The sequence below is a fragment of the Xenopus tropicalis genome, chromosome 8 (genome assembly GCF_000004195.4).
Source record: "Xenopus tropicalis strain Nigerian chromosome 8, UCB_Xtro_10.0, whole genome shotgun sequence".
In the NCBI taxonomy this organism is placed as follows: Eukaryota; Metazoa; Chordata; class Amphibia; order Anura; family Pipidae; genus Xenopus; species Xenopus tropicalis.
The window spans coordinates 43,949,796-43,969,299 of record NC_030684.2 but is presented as its reverse complement, the minus strand read 5'-3'; the positions used below and the strand labels follow the sequence as shown (position 1 = coordinate 43,969,299).

At 40.5% G+C, this 19,504-nt stretch overlaps 1 protein-coding gene across 1 annotated transcript; it reads left to right on the top strand.

Moving 5' to 3' along the window:
• Positions 1-1,440: 1,440 nt before the first annotated feature.
• Positions 1,441-18,562, top strand: gcna (germ cell nuclear acidic peptidase). The gene is made up of 12 exons (XM_002934909.5): positions 1,441-1,648; positions 3,416-3,599; positions 5,462-5,510; positions 6,756-6,802; positions 7,458-7,515; positions 10,010-10,095; positions 11,963-12,364; positions 13,793-13,955; positions 15,302-15,446; positions 15,896-16,034; positions 16,351-16,555; positions 17,702-18,562. The coding sequence occupies exons 1-12, from the start codon at positions 1,571-1,573 to the stop codon at positions 17,946-17,948; spliced, it is 1,803 nt and encodes a 600-aa protein (XP_002934955.2). The 5' UTR covers positions 1,441-1,570; the 3' UTR covers positions 17,949-18,562.
• The last annotated feature ends 942 nt before the right edge of the window (positions 18,563-19,504 follow it).

Here is a 19,504-nt window from a genome sequence, read left to right as displayed (position 1 = left end):
TTTTTCATGTTGAAACTCATCAGGCCTAACATTTTTCTTAGAGCATCAAGCTTTAACACTAATTTTTTTCTTTTTTTTTTTTTAAACCCTAATTTGCCCTCGTATGGCCATTTTGAATTAGTTATTGCTTTATGGAGCCATACAGCACAGTTATTTTTTGCGGTTTAAGTCTAATGCCACACAAAGTGTATGGCGTATGTTCTCGGCAAGCCGAAAATATGCGCCGTGCTTTCCCACCAGTGCGCGCACCCAAATGAATGGCATATGCTTGGGTGCAGGCACATGTTGCCAATATCCTTCTAAAAACGCAAGACTTTGCATTCTCTTGCATTTTAGGCGGATATCACCTACATGTTTCTGCATCCGAGCATATTCAATTCATTCGGGTGCAGGCACAGGCAAGAGCGTATTTTCGGCAAGCATTTTTCGGCTTGCTGAAAATATACATTATACACACAGGGGCGCTGCTGGCATAAGGCCAGACAAGTTACCAGGGGCAGTAAAAAGCCGCTCCTGGTAACATAAAGAAACAAAATTCCGATTTTTGAATAGGAATTTCAGCTCTTCTAGCACAGAGAGCGCTTTAGAAATCTCTGTGCTAGTGATACCCCCCCACAACAAAACTATTCGACTTGGGAGCAAGGGGCACCAACTTCACCACCTCAGGCTGCGCTGCATACGCATAGGGGCACATTTACAAAAGCACAAATGGCCGAGCATTCCTGCGAATGCTCCGAGCGTATTTTCGCCGATTTTTTCGGGCGTCCGCACGACTTTTTCGTACAGCGCACGACTTTTTGTACAGCGCACGACTTTTTTTGGACGTTTGCACGAAAAAATCGGAAAGGTTTTACAGCTGTTTACAATTGTTCGGTAAGAAAATTTGGTGACTTTCGGATCGCCAATACAATATTGTCGTGACTAATACGATTTTTTTTGTAAGCATTTTCGTGATATTTGCGATCTTACGAAATTTTCGTTTCCAATACGATTTTTTCCCATTTGTGATTCGGATTCGTGGATTAGTAAATGTGCCCCATAGTGTGGCATGAGCCTAAAGCAGCCTGTCATGAAACACTTACTGCAATCTAACAATGAGGCAGGAGGGGTTCTTAGAGACCCACTTTTTAGTACACCAGAGTATTATTATTTATTTATAAAGCGCCAACATATGCCGCAGCGCTGTACAATAAGTGGGTTTCATACACTGGCCATACAGAGTAACATATAAAGCAACCAATAACCCATACAAGAGGTGAAGAGAGCCCTGCAAAATGTACCCATATTCTAAACTGCACTTGTCCGACACCCTGAGGGATAAGTGCATTCCAGAAGAAGCACTGATTTCTACTTTCCTGCCATCTCTGTCATAATAGAGAGCATGAGGAACACTGCAGCTACCAGAAAATTTTCCTCTTGCGCTAGAACGGCGCCATATCGGCTAAGCATTTCCGGCGGAAGTGGTAATATTCTTCCGTGTCGCGGCAATTTTGAATTTCAGAGCTGCGGGGCAGCTTGTTGCTATTATTCTTGGTCGTTCTCTCACTTACATGCATGATATTGTAATAACATGGCAGCCGAGTGTCGGAGTTTAATGGAGAGGATCTGTGCAAGGGGCGGCTGGAGCGGAAAGGCGGCGGACGGGCAGGCAAGTGACACGATGAAAGTATCAGCGGAGGCGCTTACAGTACTGTTATGCACCACTTATCCATCTGCCATTATTTCCAAGCAAGTTCTACTGCTTTGCAAATAGGGCTCATTTGTAAATACTGGGCAAACTTGTGCCTGGAGCAGCCCTTGCGTCCAGTCAGGGGTTGGGTTCTTATCAGGCGGCTGCAGAGAAAGCGATGATGCTATTGGTTGCTACAATGTGCCTAGAATTAATAAATGAAACCCCATTTTGTATCTCTACGTTGTGAAGACTATTTTCTTTAAGTAATCAGCAGGCAGCAATTCCACCCAAGCAGCTCTATGTACTGATGCAGTAGTTAAAGCATCACAGGTGTATTGAACCCACTGGGCATTTCATGTATGTTGGGAATTCTCTCAAGAATAGGGTCACATGGGTATCCTTACTTGAGTAATTAGCTCAAGTTCCGTACACATTTTCAGTGATCTTGAAGTTATTTGTATTATTTGCTATTAAATGCTGTTTACTGCACTACTTGCCTGACTACAGAAATAATATAGCAGAAATCAGCTGCACTCCAGCCCCCACAATTTCCTCCATGTTTCTGTCATTCTCCTTCTGTAAGGGTTTGTTAATCTAAAATCACAGGGGAACATGTGGAAAAAGATGTTTTGCCTGGAGGATAGATTTAATATGGTTGTAAAAGCATGCACCCTGGGAACAGAGAGACTGCTTTCATTACCCATTACATTAACATCATTTATTTAGTGATTATAATGAATGTATATTGTAATGTTGCTTAGATTTACATTTTGTTTTAATAGGGGAAAAAAAATATTTTTGGCTTTGCTATTCCATTAAAGGAGAAGGAAAGGCTAATAAAGAATTAATCTCAAGCTGCAGGCATACCTTCAGTTCTCTCAATAGTGCCCTTAAGTCTCCCCATATTTCTCCCATTCAGATGATCAGAAGTAAAACAGGAAGAAAAAACGCTGAGCTGTGTAAAGAAGTTCCCATAACGCCTCACTCCTGCACAGACACCCAGACCAAGTGTACATGCTCAGTTAGTTAGACTATGGGGAAGCTTCCTGCTGATTGGCTCAGATCCACATTCCTAAGGGGGGGAGTGAATTCTTAGCATTCTTGAGGGAGCAGGAGAGGGCAGAGAGCTGCGTGTCTCTGGCACATGAATTACAGACACAGCAAATCTTTTGACAGAAGTCAGTGCAGCATTTCTGTGAGTGCTTATGGCTGTATTTACATAGACATTTCTGATAAAGCTTACTTCGTTTTTACCTTTTTTTCTCCTTTAACTGTCACCCTGACTTAGTATTAGGGCAGAGGTCCTCAAACTTTTTAAACATGGGGCCCTTAGACTGTTGGGGGCCGGACTATAGTCCTCAAACTACTGCCCCCTCCCTGTGTCCTCAAACTATGGCCCCCTCCCTGGTGCATACTCCTGCTTCCTGTTCCTCCGCTCCCCGCTGTGCCCTCCGGCTCCCTGTTCCTCCGCTCCCCGCTGTGCCCTCCGGCTCCCTGTTCCTCCGCTCCCTGCTGTGCCCTCCAGCTCCCTGTTCCCCGCTGCTTCTGTAGACGGGTAGTAGCCAGGGGTGAGGACACAGTGGGGGCCAGGTAAATTACCTTGGGGGGCCGGATCTGGCCCTGGGCCGTAGTTTGAGGATTCATGTATTAGGGAAACCTGTCAGTTGTCATTCAGATAGTCACAAAAAGGGCATTTGTTTATTATTGCGCTATATGTTAATTTCCAAAATATTTTGGTTACAGCAAGCTAAAAAGTTTCTTAGTAACTCCCATGTACGAGATGTGATGAGCCCAGACCTTGATGGTGCTGATAGTCCATTGCTGCGGCCCTGTGCTGAGAAATTGGACCTCTCAAGCTCGGACACAGAAAGTGATGGCAAACAGGAAGAAGCTTCAAAGTTTGAGCTGAAGAAGAATAAAGAAACAAGTAAGTCTGTGCTTGTTACTGCTCTGCTAGTGTAGTTCTGATATTTGAGATGTATTTGAGTAATATCTGCTGTCCTTTGCTGATAAAAAGCTTTTTGTTTTTAAATACATAGTGATTATAGTTTTTAATATTAAGGGTCAGTATACAGATAAATACTAAAAAAAGAGAGAGGTGCTTTTTAGCTTTGGTTAGGCAAAACCGTTGGCCACAAGAAGGGCGACTGAGTGATGTGGGGGGTGATTTGGGTGGTAATGAGAGGTCACTGAGTGACGGTTGGTTCGGCATTTGATCTGCTCTGAAGTTCAGTGGACACAAGGCTTGGGGTGATGGTATTGTATAGCCACAATTGGACCCACTTATGAGAGCTCTCTGCTTGGCTGCACCTACAAACCCCCTATTACACCAACTCTCTGCCTCAACCCTTTGGTAACACAGAGGTCATTTTGGTAGCTAAATAGAGCTGGCTCATTATTTGGCATATATGGTCGTTGTGTAGTGCTGAGTTCTGGTGAGCATGGCCGGTTGGTTCTGCCATAACCAACCATAGTTTGGTCAGCATGGCTGGTTGGTTCTGCCATAACCAACCATAGTTTGGTCAGCATGGCCGGTTGGTCCTGCCGTAACCAACCATAGTTTTAATGTCCATTTTAATTTTATCTCTGGGTTCTGCCTGTTCTTTTCATGAAAAAATCCATTGCTATTATAAAGCACTAATAGAAAAGTGTGCTGACTCCCTACCACCCATTCCTTAGAAACAGAGTAAAGTGTTCAAAGGGGTATAATGAGCTCTGTATAAACAGTTCACTATAGAGAATGCTCGTTGGACTGGTAATTTTTTTTTACCAGCATCTTCTGTGCTCAACAGAACTTGACAGGGATTTAGATAGTAAAAATGGTTTTATTTTGATTTTTAGTGCAAGAGATAACAAAAATTAAATATTTCTTATTTAAGAGTAGGCAAAATGTGACTCTTGTCACTATTTATTTAGCTCATGTTGATATGATGACCCTTTAACTTATCGTTTTGTCGTTTTATGTTATGAGGAACATAAGAAGAATATTTTTTATATGCAAAGGACAATCCTTTTCTGCATCCTTGCATATAAACATCTCGCAACGTGAGTGTAATTTATAGGCATACTTTTGCCTATTGTTTTAATCAGAAAAAAATATAAGGTTTTTGTTATTTTTTGAGCTAAACAGGGAAAATTAAGCTACTCCATTTCTGGTCCTTGCAAGGTAGACAATTAGATTTGCAGCATAATACCCCTGCATAACGGACTCCTGCTAACAAAACAAGAATAGGACCTTGAAGGGGGTTTTATACTGGTAATCTAATTCTCAACCTTTCCTGGTTAATCTCTAACAAATAAAAAAAAATGCCATTTTTTTCATGAATAAAACAGTAGGCAATAAGGGTATTCCATCCCTTTAAAGGTGCCATGTGGTTTACTTTGTCTGAGGCATGTTCGATAGAGTTCAGCAAAACCACACGGGAGCATGTTCTGCATAAATGAATAGTGTTTACAATAGACTGTACACTGTATTAGTGTGAAGACACTCTGGGCTTCTAGTAGCAGCTACTTTTTCAAGGCTGCTAAACTCCAGAAAATACCCTGCCATAGACAACACTGAGAATTGCCTCTGCTAAAACACACACAGACAATTATCAGTAAATGATCAGCATTGTCTTTTTTTAGTAGCTGCTACTAGTAGCTCTGTGTGTCTTCACCCTTACACTGTATTGTATTATACAGTGTAATGAAAACTTCTAGTTTGCATATAACATGAATGGCGGCTACTCTTTTAAATACAATATGATATGCATTTGCCACCTCATTTTTTTCCCACTTCCTTTTAAGATCGTAACAACAAAACTGGAAACTTTAATACTATCCAAGAGAAGCCAAGGTAAAGTATTAAATGCCCTTTCTCATGTGGAATAACACTTTTCCCTTAACCAGATTTCTAGTCTTCTCTGTACACACTCTTTAAGCATGCATTGCAACATTTGCCACTTTCATTAACCTTATCAGTTCAATTAGTATGACAATATTTGCTTTCATTAATAAACTGAAGTATGCTGACGGATTAGGATCCTGGAAGAATAACCTTTGCCTGTGTGTGTTTTTATTTTAACTGGCATTTATATATTTATTACAGTAAAATGAAAGCAAAACATATATAGAATTATATAGTGAAAGTAACCCCTATTGTAAAAGAATGCTTTTATACAGGTCATGGAACTCCGAGGTGACTTGTATATTTTAATAAATAAAGTACTCCCTGTTGTAAAATATGAAAATATTACAAGTCACCTCGGAGTTCCATGACCTGTATAAAAGCACTCGGTCTTATCCTCTGTGAAGTTTTAGGGAGCCAAGTGACAGAAAATACATCACTAAGCTCCCATTATAACTGATGACATCACTAAGCACCGTTTATAAGAACCATATTACATATTATATTACATATTATTTTCCTTTTAAACTGTCAAGTACTTGGGTTCAAATTATCAACAAATTTTGTATAAAAATACCAGCTTCTATTGTATGTTACTGTGCCAGGTTGCACTTTAATTTGTGCTCCGGTACTCATTTACTGCACATAAAAGGATTTAAGATTGATCATTCCACTGCTTTTTAATAAGGGAAGTTCACCTTTGCATTCATTTATTGGTATGTTATTGCTGGACCTATCCTAAACAGCTTTTCAGTCAGTTGTCATTTTGTATTTGTGATTGTTTTTTTAACTATTCTATCACTTTGAGTTTCCATTGTACAATGCAATTGGTGGGGTCACTGCTCCAGCAACCAAAATATAGACTTGGGTAAAAGATCTAAATTCTAAAGCGGTGCAGCTCCTGAAGAGAGAAATCAGAGAGATGTACAACCTAAAAGTTAAAAATAGATAAGAATCAACCTGAATTACCCCGTTTTGGCATTTTGGCACCCCCAAGTGACTCTGCCTTTCCTTCTCCTTTAAGCGCATACTAAAAATTAGTTTAATGTGCATATTTAAAATTACATTTCTCGACGATAAGTATATTAAATGTTGTTTAATACTTAGTTAAATTGGTTATTGATGCATTTTGTATCCGTTTTCTTGTTTCTTACTATTTGTTTATGTTTTACTAATATTCACTTTTTTGGGTAGATCTGCTGTGGTGATATCAGATTCCAGTGATGAAGACTTTGAAAATTGTATGTTGGATATCAGGTTATCCTTGTTTTTGTTTTGTGTTTATTTCTACAAGGGGATATTTATGAGAATGAATATAGAAAATATATAGTGAAATCAGTGTTCATGCACATACAAAGATATTCCACGCAGGCTGTAGAGCAGAGGTCTTGTTCACGTCCCCCATGTATGATCACGTCCCCCATGTTTGTTATGGCTGCCTTAAGGTCATCAACAAACCGATGCGGCCCCCGATCCGGCTGAATCTTTTAACCTGGCCGATCGATATCTGGCCAATTTCAGGCCAGATATCGGTCGGCCAGCCCGCTCGTTTCTGCCCCTACACGGGCAGATAAGCTGCCGAGTCGGTCCATGGGGCCGATATCGGCACCTTCTATCGGCTTGCCAAGCGAGCGGATCTTGCCGTGTATGGGGACCTTAAGACTAAAGGCCCCATACACGGTAAGATCCGCTCGCTTGGCGAGATCGTCAAGCGAGCGGATCTTCCCCCAATATCCCCACCTACGGGTGGGCGATATCGGGGAGCTTGAAGTTAAAAAAAAAAAAAATCAGATCGTTAGGTCATGTTCATAACCATAGTAATTACCATTTTTATAGTACTGAAACATGGGTTATATACAGCTTTTGATCTAATTTTTTTTCAATTCCCTGATATAGTTTTAATAGCACTGAAAACACCCAAACATGTGGAAAAAAAGGGCAAAAGCAACAGCAGGTAAGTTGAGAGCCAGAGTGGTCATATTAACTTATTTTTTTGGTGATAGCTGTATATCTGTTTTGGGAGCTGAACCAAAGTGTTTATCATATGCTTTGCTATATAGAATATATCGTGTATTACTGGATGCTTAATTGTGATCCATTGGAACTGGGTTTCTCACACCCTTCAAGGAGAACTATACTATACTACCCATGGCAGTGAAGATACAGTGGAGGAAATAATTATTTGACCCCTCACTGATTTTGTAAGTTTGTCCAATGACAAAGAAATGAAAAGTCTCAGAACAGAACAGAACTTTAAATAAAAGATAGCAACTGATTTGCATTTCATTGAGTGAAATAAGTTTTTGAACCCCTACCAACCATTAAGAGTTCTGGCTCCCACAGAGTGGTTAGACACTTCTACTCAATTAGTCAACCTCATTAAGGACACCTGTCTTAACTAGTCACCTGTATAAAAGACACCTGTCCACAGAATCAATCAATCAAGCAGACTCCAAACTCTCCAACATGGGAAAGACCAAAGAGCTGTCCAAGGATGTCAGAGACAAAATTGTAGACCTGCACAAGGCTGGAATGGGCTACAAAACCATTAGCAAGAAGCTGGGAGAGAAGGTGACAACTGTTGGTGCGATTGTTCGAAAATGGAAGGAGCACAAAATGACCATCAATCGACCTCGCTCTGGGGCTCCACGCAAGATCTCACCTCGTGGGGTGTCAATGATTCTGAGAAAGGTGAAAAAGCATCCTAGAACTACACGGGAGGAGTTAGTTAATGACCTCAAATTAGCAGGGACCACAGTCACCAAGAAAACCATTGGAAACAGATTACACCGCAATGGATTAAAATCCTGCAGGGCTCGCAAGGTCCCCCTGCTCAAGAAGGCACATGTGCAGGCCCGTCTGAAGTTTGCCAATGAACACCTGAATGATTCTGTGAGTGACTGGGAGAAGGTGCTGTGGTCTGATGAGACCAAAATAGAGCTCTTTGGCATTAACTCAACTCGCTGTGTTTGGAGGAAGAAAAATGCTGCCTATGACCCACAAAACACCGTCCCCACCGTCAAGCATGGGGGTGGAAACATTTTGCTTTGGGGGTGTTTTTCTGCTAAGGGCACAGGACAACTTATTCGCATTAACGGGAAAATGGACGGAGCCATGTATCGTGAAATCCTGAACGACAACCTCCTTCCCTCTGCCAGGAAACTGAAAATGGGTCGTGGATGGGTGTTCCAGCACGACAAGGACCCAAAACATACAGCAAAGGCAACAAAGGAGTGGCTCAAGAAGAAGCACATTAAGGTCATGGAGTGGCCTAGTCAGTCTTTGGACCTTAATCCAATAGAAAACCTATGGAGGGAGCTCAAGCTCAGAGTTGCACAGAGACAGCCTCGAAACCTTAGGGATTTAGAGATGATCTGCAAAGAGGAGTGGACCAACATTCCTCCTAAAATGTGCGCAAACTTGGTCATCAATTACAAGAAACGTTTGACCTCTGTGCTTGCAAACAAGGGTTTTTCCACTAAGTATTAAGTATTTTTTTGTTAGAGGGTTCAAAAACTTATTTCACTCAATGAAATGCAAATCAGTTGCTATCTTTTATTTAAAGTTATTTTTTCGATTTTCCTTTTGATGTGCTATCTGCCACTGTTAAAATAAACCTACCATTGAAATGATACTGTTCTGAGACTTTTCATTTCTTTGTCATTGGACAAACTTACAAAATCAGTGAGGGGTCAAATAATTATTTCCTCCACTGTAGATGACTCCAAAGATAGCTCCAGTAGCTCTCCATCTACTTTAAGCTGATTCACAGAACATGCTCTGGGCGGCTATATGATACCTGAGCTAAGGGACCCGCTCACAATACTCTGTTTATTTAGGATATTAAATGATCAATACAAAGGTGATTAACAGTTCTTCAGATTCACAGTATATGGCATCACAGAAACCAGTGCTTTTTGCATCAGAATTGTTTCTTTATTGGCCCTTTAGCATTAGCTTCTATGAAAGATGTTTTGATAATTATTCTTTTTCTCAACAACAGTCCAGAGCACACTGAGCAGGTGCAATGTGGCTAGTGCTCAATAGGTGGGCTAACAATCTAAGATGGGCATCTCCTGTGGACTTTGTGCTTTAGTAAGAGAAGTAAAGATATTTGCTTCCTATGCAGGCACTTTTGCCAAATTGATAGACCAGACTACTGAGCATGGGTCTTAACATGTCCTGGCTTCAAATGTGCATCCTTTTGGTCTGTGATCAGCACCAGGGAGCCCCACGACACAACTCTGTACAGGGGTGCAGGACCGTTCTTGGAAGTCTGGTCTATGCAGTTGTGGGGGAGCTTGTGCAAGGCCCTTATTGTTTAAAAAAAAAAAAAAAAAAAAAGCATAACTTCTTCTTTTAGGAGATCAAGGTAGTGTAATACTGAAATGTAATATACCGGAAGCATGTAAAGTATTAGATTGTAAAATTCAGTTATTTTCTTCCAGTATTAAAGCTTTTATTGTCGATTCAGATGAAGATGAGTTTGATTCTGTTTTTTCAAAAAACAAAACTGGATCAAGAAGCCGGAATGGTAAGTCATGTTCAATACTGTTAAGTTGAACCATTGCTGAACCCTTTACCTACTGATACCAACAAAGGCAAACATCATGTAACTGTGAATCAGCCATAACTCCTGTCTGTTCTCTGCTGATACCTTGGCATCAACACCAATTACTTCATTTTTTTTTATTTAGTGAAAAAAAAATTCGCATTTATACAAATTGGATTGCAGCGTACCATTGGACATGCTATACATAACTACTTTGTAGTTTGCAAGTATTGAGTTACTTTTAGCCATTCAGCACAGATGCATTTATTTGCTTCAAATGATCAACTGTTAATTTACAGCCTAGAAATACTACTGTATGGATAAGTTTTACTGGGTAGGGCAGGGGTACACGGGTAGATTAGTTGCACCGTGACAAATCTTTGTTGCAACGGGCGACTAATCTCCCCGCAATGCCATCCCACCGGCTAGAATGTAAATCGCTGGTGGGATGGCATACGCAGTGCCGCGATTTGCCGAAGTTGCCTTGAGAGGAAACTTCGGTCGACTTAGGCAAATCGTGGCGCCCTTGTCACTGCCCTTATTCTTGGTGAGCAAGTCTCAAATGCCGGGCACACAACTCTGGGCATTGTACAAACTTGTGGGGTTATTTAATAGGCACTTTGTTTGCCCATGAGCAGTAACCCATAGCAATCAATAAGCAAGCAAACGTTGTATTGATTGCTTTTGCCCCTGGGCAAACTTAGTGCATTTTATTACATATGGGGGTTCGGGTTTAGTAACTTGTTTATATAGCTCAGGCAGTGGGAGGTCATAAGTTAATTGCAGCATGTGAAAGGAGGCTATTGTGGACCCTAACTAAAGGTCCCCATACACAGTAAGATCCACTCGCTTGGCGAGATCGCCAAGTGAGCGGATCTTCCCCCGATATCCCCACCTACAGGCGGGATGGGGCAGTCGGTTCGGGGACCGCATCAACAAGCCGATGCGGTCCCCGATCCGACTGGATTTTTTAACCTGGCCGATCGATATCTGGCCAATTTCAGGCCAGATATCGGTCGGCCAGCCTGCTCATTTCTGCCCCTACACGGGCAGATAAGCTGCAGAGTCGGTCCAAGGGACCGATATCGGCAGCTTCTATCGGTCCGTGTATGGGGGCCTTTAGAATGGCTTTATTATAGAATGCTACACCTTTGCAATATAATTTGGGAAGTTAATTTGTGCATTTTCCTATTATTGGGTTTATCTGTTTATAAAAGCCTGACCGTATATCTCTTCAGTGTTCCTTGCAATGTTCTTTAATGTTCCTTGCAAAATATTGCAGAGATACCTTTTTGTGGAGGATCTTATTATAGCACCAATTCGTTGTGCTCAAAGTTTCCAGAAACTGAATATAGCAAATCCACAGAATTTCCAGATCTTTATTAAAATGATCCCACACAAAGCCTAATTTAATAAATCTGGTTGCACCAATCATAGAGCTAGGCACAGGCAGATATTGGTTAAAGGTGACTTTACAGTGCTTTGCAACCAAAGAAACCAACATAGGGGCCATTTATGAATAAAATTGCAATTCCAGATTCAAATGTCCATATTTTATAGTTGGAATGCTGTGTTTTTTCCCACAAATCCAGCATAATTGCAGATGTTAGGATTGATAATTACCTCTACTTTGTCATGTGCACAATTGTGATTGCCCTTATGGGTGAATTGGGCACATTTGTGCTAAAAAAAAATAAAAATAAAAAAAAAAATGAATGGGTTTCATGCACTCCTAATAATTTTCTTGGTTGTGATCTTTTTCCTTTTTTAAATACTAGAATTATTTATTTTTACAACAAAAATATATGGGAGCCTTCATTGTTTTCCCTGTTATCCCTTTTAATTTAAGGGCTAGCAAATTCTACTGTGGATAAAGTGCCCCCTGCTGCAGACAGAGACTTGGTGTCTCCCCAAACCTTTGTGTCTCCAGTGTTTATAAGTGACAGTGATGATGATGATTCCATTGTTATAAAAAGCACATGGCATACCAGGAACAAAGAAAAAAAAGATGCAAAGTTGGGTAATGGGAGTAAATTAAAGACTGGGCGCAATGAGAAGCCGTCACATGATTCAAATATCAAAGGGATGCAAAGAAGAGAGCAAGAAGTCTCACGGGACCCTCATTTCTATACCTCAGAAAGCTCTGATGAGGAATTTGAAAGCCTTTTAGAGAGAATTAAAAATCGAACTAAGGACCAGACGCCGTCTTCAACTGCAATTAAATCCAGTCGGCCACAGACTTCTGTAACAGGTTGGATTTTTCATTATTATTGTTTTTTATTTATGGATTATAATTTTTTAGAATTACATTTATTAACGTAAAATGGACTCTCTGGGAGATGGCCTTTCCATAATTCATCTCAGGATAAGGTATCCAATACCTGTATGCTGTTCCCATCTGAGTGTAAAGTTGTTAATTTTCTGCCTGGACCACTGTAGGCCTTTGCAGCACAAAGTATGCTAAACCAAAACTCTCTTTATTGCAGGCTTCTCATTAAACAGAACAAGGCAGACTGGAGTAAACCAAGGAAATTCTCTTTTTAAATTTCACAAGTATGAGTCACACACTGGGGGTAATTTATCAACACTGGGCAAATTTGTATGTGGGCAGTAACGCATGGCAACCAATCAAATTGCTGCATTCACTGTTCTACCTGCAGCTGGCTGAAAAAAGGCATCCACTTATTGGTTACTATGTGTTACTGCCCACAGGCTAATTTGCCCAGTGTTGATAAATGAGCCCCACTGTCTCGGTGATGTATTCTCCTTTAGCCTCCAGGGCCCCTGTCTCTCTTAAAAGTGTAGGAGCTTCAAGCTGCCTCTCCTCAGCTTTACTACCAGGATGCACAATCTCTATCTGGTGTACAATGACCACTGGAGCTGTACCCCCAAATCTGACTCCCCTTGGGGGGTGAGCTGTCCTTACTAATAAACCTGACTAGCTCTATATAACTATAATTATAGCTGAGGTAGTCATTCTTATGGTTACTTGTATTAACCTTTTTTTCTGCTACCATAGAGGTATATTAGTTTTAATACATAAAGAAAAGATGGCTGCTTTTGTCTTGCCATTTGTCATGCCATCCTTTTGTAGCCCCATGTTTGAGAGATCTCACACATGGGTGTTAATGAGAAAACTTACAAAAACTTTCAAAAATGTTGTTAAAAAGACAGGTTAACTTTGCTTAACTCTTTGTAAAGAAATTTTTTTTGGCGCACAAACGACTTTTTTATAGTGCAATAAGGACAATTCTTTTACCGTGTATTTGACACTTTTTGGGACTATTAAATATAAAATGTAATGAGTTTTGTCCGTGTGTTCTAAACCTAGCCAGTCTGAAGATTTGTCTTAAGCTGTTAGGTCATTGTGTATATGTAGAACTATAGGTAACCTGTTTGCAAGTTTTGTGCATAGCAACTAGTATTTAAATACTAATTAATCCCTAACTGTTAGCAGTGAGTGTGTGCACTTACAGTATTTAACCTGTTGTGTGCTGGAGTGTTTATAGAGTAGGACCATTTCACTGACAGGAACTTTAGGAGTGGGTTCGGTGGGTAGCTGGTGAGCTAGCCTGGTGGCTGGGATTAATTAGTGATTGGCTGGCATCTGACTGGTGTAGAGCAGGGTTGCAATGAGAGTGTACCTGACACTGTTAAACCGTTTTTCCTTTATTTACAGAGCCAATTAAAGTTCCTTGCCTTGATTTAACGAACAGAAAGGAGAATGGCTTGGGGCGAAAACCAAAATCACTAAGCAAAGTGCCCCCCAGTCCACATATCTCTTCTGACAGAATTCTAAAAGAAGTCCCCGATTCCTGTGAAAGACCCCGTTCAGACAGTGTGTATGTATTTTGCTTTAACCTCAACACCCAGCCACTGTATGCTTCTCAACTGAGCTGAATAGATCCTGCCCCTAGTTCCTCTGTGCATTCCCTCTATAAATATTCATCCTGGACCACACCGGTTTTTTTTAATCATCTGTGTGTGCTTTCTGTGCTTGAGCCTCAGTGCTGGGATCATTCCTCTATGATTCCTATAGCAATTCAGCTGTAACAGCTCCCTGAATAAAGGATTTACTCAGATACTTTATTCTGACATTGGCGCACATCCAACACAACAGTGACACAGATACATACGCTACTTGCTACTGCAGACACTAACATTTTTAAACCGCTGCTGACACTTTGCCCTTATTGATTGGGGTGATTAATTCATAGTTGGGTAGCAAAGTTTAAAGTCTTTGAATAAACTGTCTGCCTTCCACTCCACAATGTAGGGGTATTACACTAACAATATAAATCTCCATCACTTAATTATTGCAAAAAAATCTTGTTGTATTATTAATGTTCTTAAATTGCTGTGTCCTCATACAACTAAAGGTGGCCATACACAAGTAGATTTAAGATGCAGATTTGGGTCCTTCAGACCAATTCAGCAGCTTATCTGCCCATGTATAGGCACCCCCTAAGGGGCCTACCCAACCAATAGCTGGCCTAAAATTGGCCCGATATCGGTTGGACAGGTTTAATTTTTTCATTGGATCAGGATCCATATTAGCTCATTGATGCTGTCCTCGCTCTGACCGGTCCTATTACTATTGTAATCCTTGGGCCAAACGATTGGATTTCTCCGATGTCTCTCACCATAAGTGGGAGTATCTGTCAAAAGATCTGTTTGTTTGGTGACCTCACCAAACAAGCGGATCTTATAGTGTATGGCCACCTTAAGGTTCACACAGTAGGGCGGGGCCAGGGGCCTAGAGAAGGAACAATGAGATAAATCTGTCAGTGTAAGGCAGGGATCCCCAACCTTTTATACCCATGAGCCACATTCAAATGGAAAAAGTGTCGGGGAGCAACACAAGCATGGAAAAAGTTCTTGGGGCTGCAAACATGAGCTATAATTGGCTATTTGGTAGCCCCTATGTGGACTGGCAGCCCTATAGTAGGTTCTGTTTGGCTTTACACTGGTTTTTATGCAATCAACATTTGCCTCCAAGCCAGAAATTTAAAAATGAGCACCTACCTGCTTTAAGGACACTGAGAGCAACATCCAAGGGGTTGCTCATGAGCCACTGGTTGGGGATCACTGGTGTAAGGTGATCTTTGGCTCTCTAGTGACTCCTCAATTAATCTTAATCCACCATGGCCAACATATTTTCTAACTGATTTATTCATATTTTTTGTAGGAAACTCCCATGTAAAGTGCCAGATTGTTTTCTACAAGATCTTTCTTATCCTAAGTCTCTCTATGTGAAGAATTTCAAGCAGAAAAAAGAGGAGCTGACAAGTAGGCTATACAGCCTTTATAATCGGACTGTTTTTGATCAGAAGGTGGGTTTGTGTCAACTGTTTACATTGTTTCAACAGTCAGAACCAGGAGTAAGTGCATAGAACAGAAAGGTATACACAAATACTGCTTTCAGTTTATCCATGTGGGTCAGTCTTTTTGGGAGATCTAGATTTCATGGTATGGGGGATATCCTGTTAAAGTGCAGTTATATTGTCCTTGTCTTTAGCATAGAATGGACATAGGAAACTCATCCACAACCAGCCTTACAAATATTCATTGTTTATTATCCTATTTGGTTATTGAGCCATTTTGATCTCAACCATTACGGACTCCAGCATTGCAGCAAAACTGGCACAGGATGCAAGGAGATGGAGCTTACAGCCTGACAGGGTGTTAGTAATTTGTATCTAGCAGAGGGCTTCCAGTCTGCTTGGGGCTTATTAGTGCTAGGTTTCTTGGCACCATTTCAGCCTTCCTCTTTGTATTTCAGCTTCCAGAAAATATGGAAATCACATGGAATAAAAAGATGCGAAAAACAGCTGGTTACTGTGTAACGGGGCAAAAGCGCCTTCCTATGCTGCAGCGGTACGCAAGGATTGAGCTGTCTGAGAAAGTGTGTGATTCTGCAGGTACCTGTCGCAAAGTGCTGTCCTTTTGTTCCATTAAGCTTTAGTTAGTTTAAAAAATGTTGGAGATTATAATATATATATATATATATATATATATATATATATATATAAAGAAACAGAAAGGAGCACACCCTTCAAATAGAGGCAAATGCCCTCGGTGCTGGTCAAAAAAATTCAATAGATAGACAGAGTACCGCACACATAGGGACTTTTGTTTTTCACAAAGTCCCTATGTGTGCGGTACTCTGTCTATCTATATATATAGTGTGTTTGCTGTATAATCATACAACTCTTTTGCTGAAATAACTTTCTTTAGATCGGCTAAGAGATACATTAATCCACGAGATCTGCCATGCAGCAACTTGGCTGATAAACGGAGTAAGAGATGGCCATGGTCAGTTCTGGAGGTTTTATGCCAAAAAAGCCACAGTTGTCCACCCGGAGCTGCCAATGGTCACACGATGCCACACATATGAGATAAATTACAAGTACACATATGAGTGCTCGCGATGCAAGAACACGTGAGTTAGAACTTTGATTTCCTCTGTCTGTCTCTAGCATGTTGTTCTTAACTAGATTCCCTGGCGTTAACTTGGCCCTGGCCTAGTCATCCAATTAGGACATAGCTTTACTGGTATAATGCCTTTATAATAAGGGAAGAAAAGGGCTTGCTGGTTGCTACACCATAGCAAACTTTGCCCAAGTTACTATTTAATCCTCAAATGGGTTGGTTTAATAAAAGATTTAAAGTTTGCTACAAGTCTGGTCACCCTTAGAAGCCAATAAGCAGAAAGAACTTGCTGGTCATCTTATAGATATCTATGTTATAGAATATCCTATTCTTAGCAACTTTTCAATTGGTCTTCTTTTTTTTTATTTCTTGTAGTTTTTGAATTATTTCTTCTGCCTTTTTCCAGCTTTCGAATAGGGGTCACTGATCACAGCTGCCAAAACACTATTGCTCTGTGAGGCTAAAATTTTATGGTTATTGTTACTTTTTATAACTTATTTTTATTTATTTATTTACTCCCTCCTCTATTCATATTCATGTCTCTTTCAAAACACTGCCTGGTTGCTAGGGTATATTGGAACCTAGCAACTAGATTGTTGTCCAAATTACAAACTAAACAAAAATGAATAAAAAATATACGACCAACTGCAAATTCTCCGAAAATCATTCTCTACATCATACCAAATTTTAAAGATGAACAACCCCTTTAAAGGGTAAGGAAAACCTAATCTACTGGGGGTGTGCCAAAACATTGGGCACTACCCAGTGAATTAAAGACACTGGTAAGGTGGCAGCACCTCTTTAGAAAATTCCCAAGCCTGAGCAGTTTTTCCTAAAAAAAAAAAAAAAAAAAGAAAAAAAAAAATTTACAGATTACATTTTAATTTTTGTTTAACTTTGTAATTTAGGCTTTCCTCGTCCTTTAAAGCAAATATTGTATTAGTTGCTATAGGTTACTGCACCTGGGCAAAATTGGTGCCTTTTAATACATATGGGTGTTTGTGATTTACACATGAAAGGAAAACCTCCCACAGACCAGGATCATTCTCATTGCACCTACATTATAATTCCTAATAACAGCCCCTGCAGAATCAACACACAAAGCTGACTCTTTAACAAGAGAAACTTTATTCACTCTTCTTTTGTTTGGCTTTAGAATTGGCCGCCACTCCAAGTCTCTGGACACAGAAAAGTTTGTTTGTGCCCTCTGTAAAGGAAAACTGGTTTTGTTATCATCAACTCGAAAAGATGGATCTCCAGCTGGTGGCCAGCTTACGCCGTTTGCAAAATACGTCAAGGAAAATTATGGCTCTACAAAGAAAGTGATGACTGGAATGAGCCACGCGGAAGTCATGCGAAAACTCAGTGCTGATTTTTCATCAAAGACTAAAATTAGTAGTTGACCCAAAAAGCATCATTTTACCCCAAAATGTGACCTGCAACACTAATATGTAGCATTCATCATTATCCATCTGTAATGAACTGTGAATGGAGAACGCTATTTAGTGGACTTCTAAAGACCATTGGACAGTTGTTCTGGGGTGTATGTTTACAGAAACAATTTTTACGCCCAGATCCTGGTTCCTCATATGGGGAAATGGTGGAAATGGTAGTTTAGTGTGGGGAGGTTCCCCTGCAGTTATTTTACCTTTGTACAATATTTTGGGCCTAAATGTATGATGGCGCAACAAACGCAGGGAAATCTGACAGTATCAAATTGCCCTGTCATCCCAATTATTTCTATCTTGTCTACACCTTGTGGAGGGGTGCCAGCCCCCCTCACCGAGCGCCAGGCTGTGCCAGGCAAAATAAAAGCATTTGGAAGTTAAAGAATCCCTTAGGTAAGTTGGACACTGAATGGGAAGTACCTCACTAAAGCAACTTAATGATGCACCGTACTGTAATTGGCACTTGCCATTTGTTTGATGTCTATGTCTGTTCTCTGGCAGCTTTAAAGTTATTTCTTTTTTTGTGATGTTTGTCGTCAAAATAAAGAGTATTAATTGTTTTCAATATAGGAAATGCTCATATGAAACTCTCTGAAGCTCTGACATTAAATGTTAATCCCTAATGCAGTACCCACATTTGCCAAACCTTAAAGGGCAAGTAAAGTTCACAAAAATGCGCCATTCATTTGATAAGAATTTGATGTCCATGGCTGTTTAACACATCAGGGTGTTGGGATCACAGGTAATTGGGACCAGAGGTGGCCCGGTTCAGCACAGCCTACAGCCCGGCACCGGTCCCCGGACCAGGTGGTTGGGGACCCCTGTGCTAGAGGACTGCGAATACATTACATTTTTAGGTATTGCTCTATTAATGGTGCATTGTTCTCTTGACACTGAAGGCTTCACATTCCCTAAGCCATTGCGTTGTCTGTCCATACAAGCAAGAACAACATTTCTAAAAGCAGAATTAAACCCTAAAACTGAATATGGCTAAAAATGCCATATTTTATATACTGGGTTTTTTTTGCACCAAAAGTAACAGCATCTCTATATTAATAATGATCCAAATGTGTCACAAGAGCTTCCCACATGCTCAGTGTGCTTTGGGAAACTGCTGAGAAGCTAAGCTTAGGGGTTGTTGCAAATTATAAAGAAGAAAATGGGGTTACTACAGAGCTGATTATTAAAGGCAGAGCTGCCGTGCAGTAATAAACTGAGTTATTCACTGATCGGCCTTACTGCTACATTTATATTCTATATTTACAGTATATTGTGAGTGGGTGCCTAAGCTCAGTAAGTGACAGTAGCACAGAGCATGTGCAGGGAATCAGCAGAAAAGAAGATGGGGAGCTACTGGGGCATCTTTGGGGGCAAAGATCTTCGCTGCTAAAGGTGTATTTTATGCAGATACAAAGGCATGCTGCGGGTGAATAAACACAGATTGTGTATCTATGCCTTTGTTAATACAACTAAGTGTGTTTTTGTGAATTCCAGACACAACCTTCTTTATT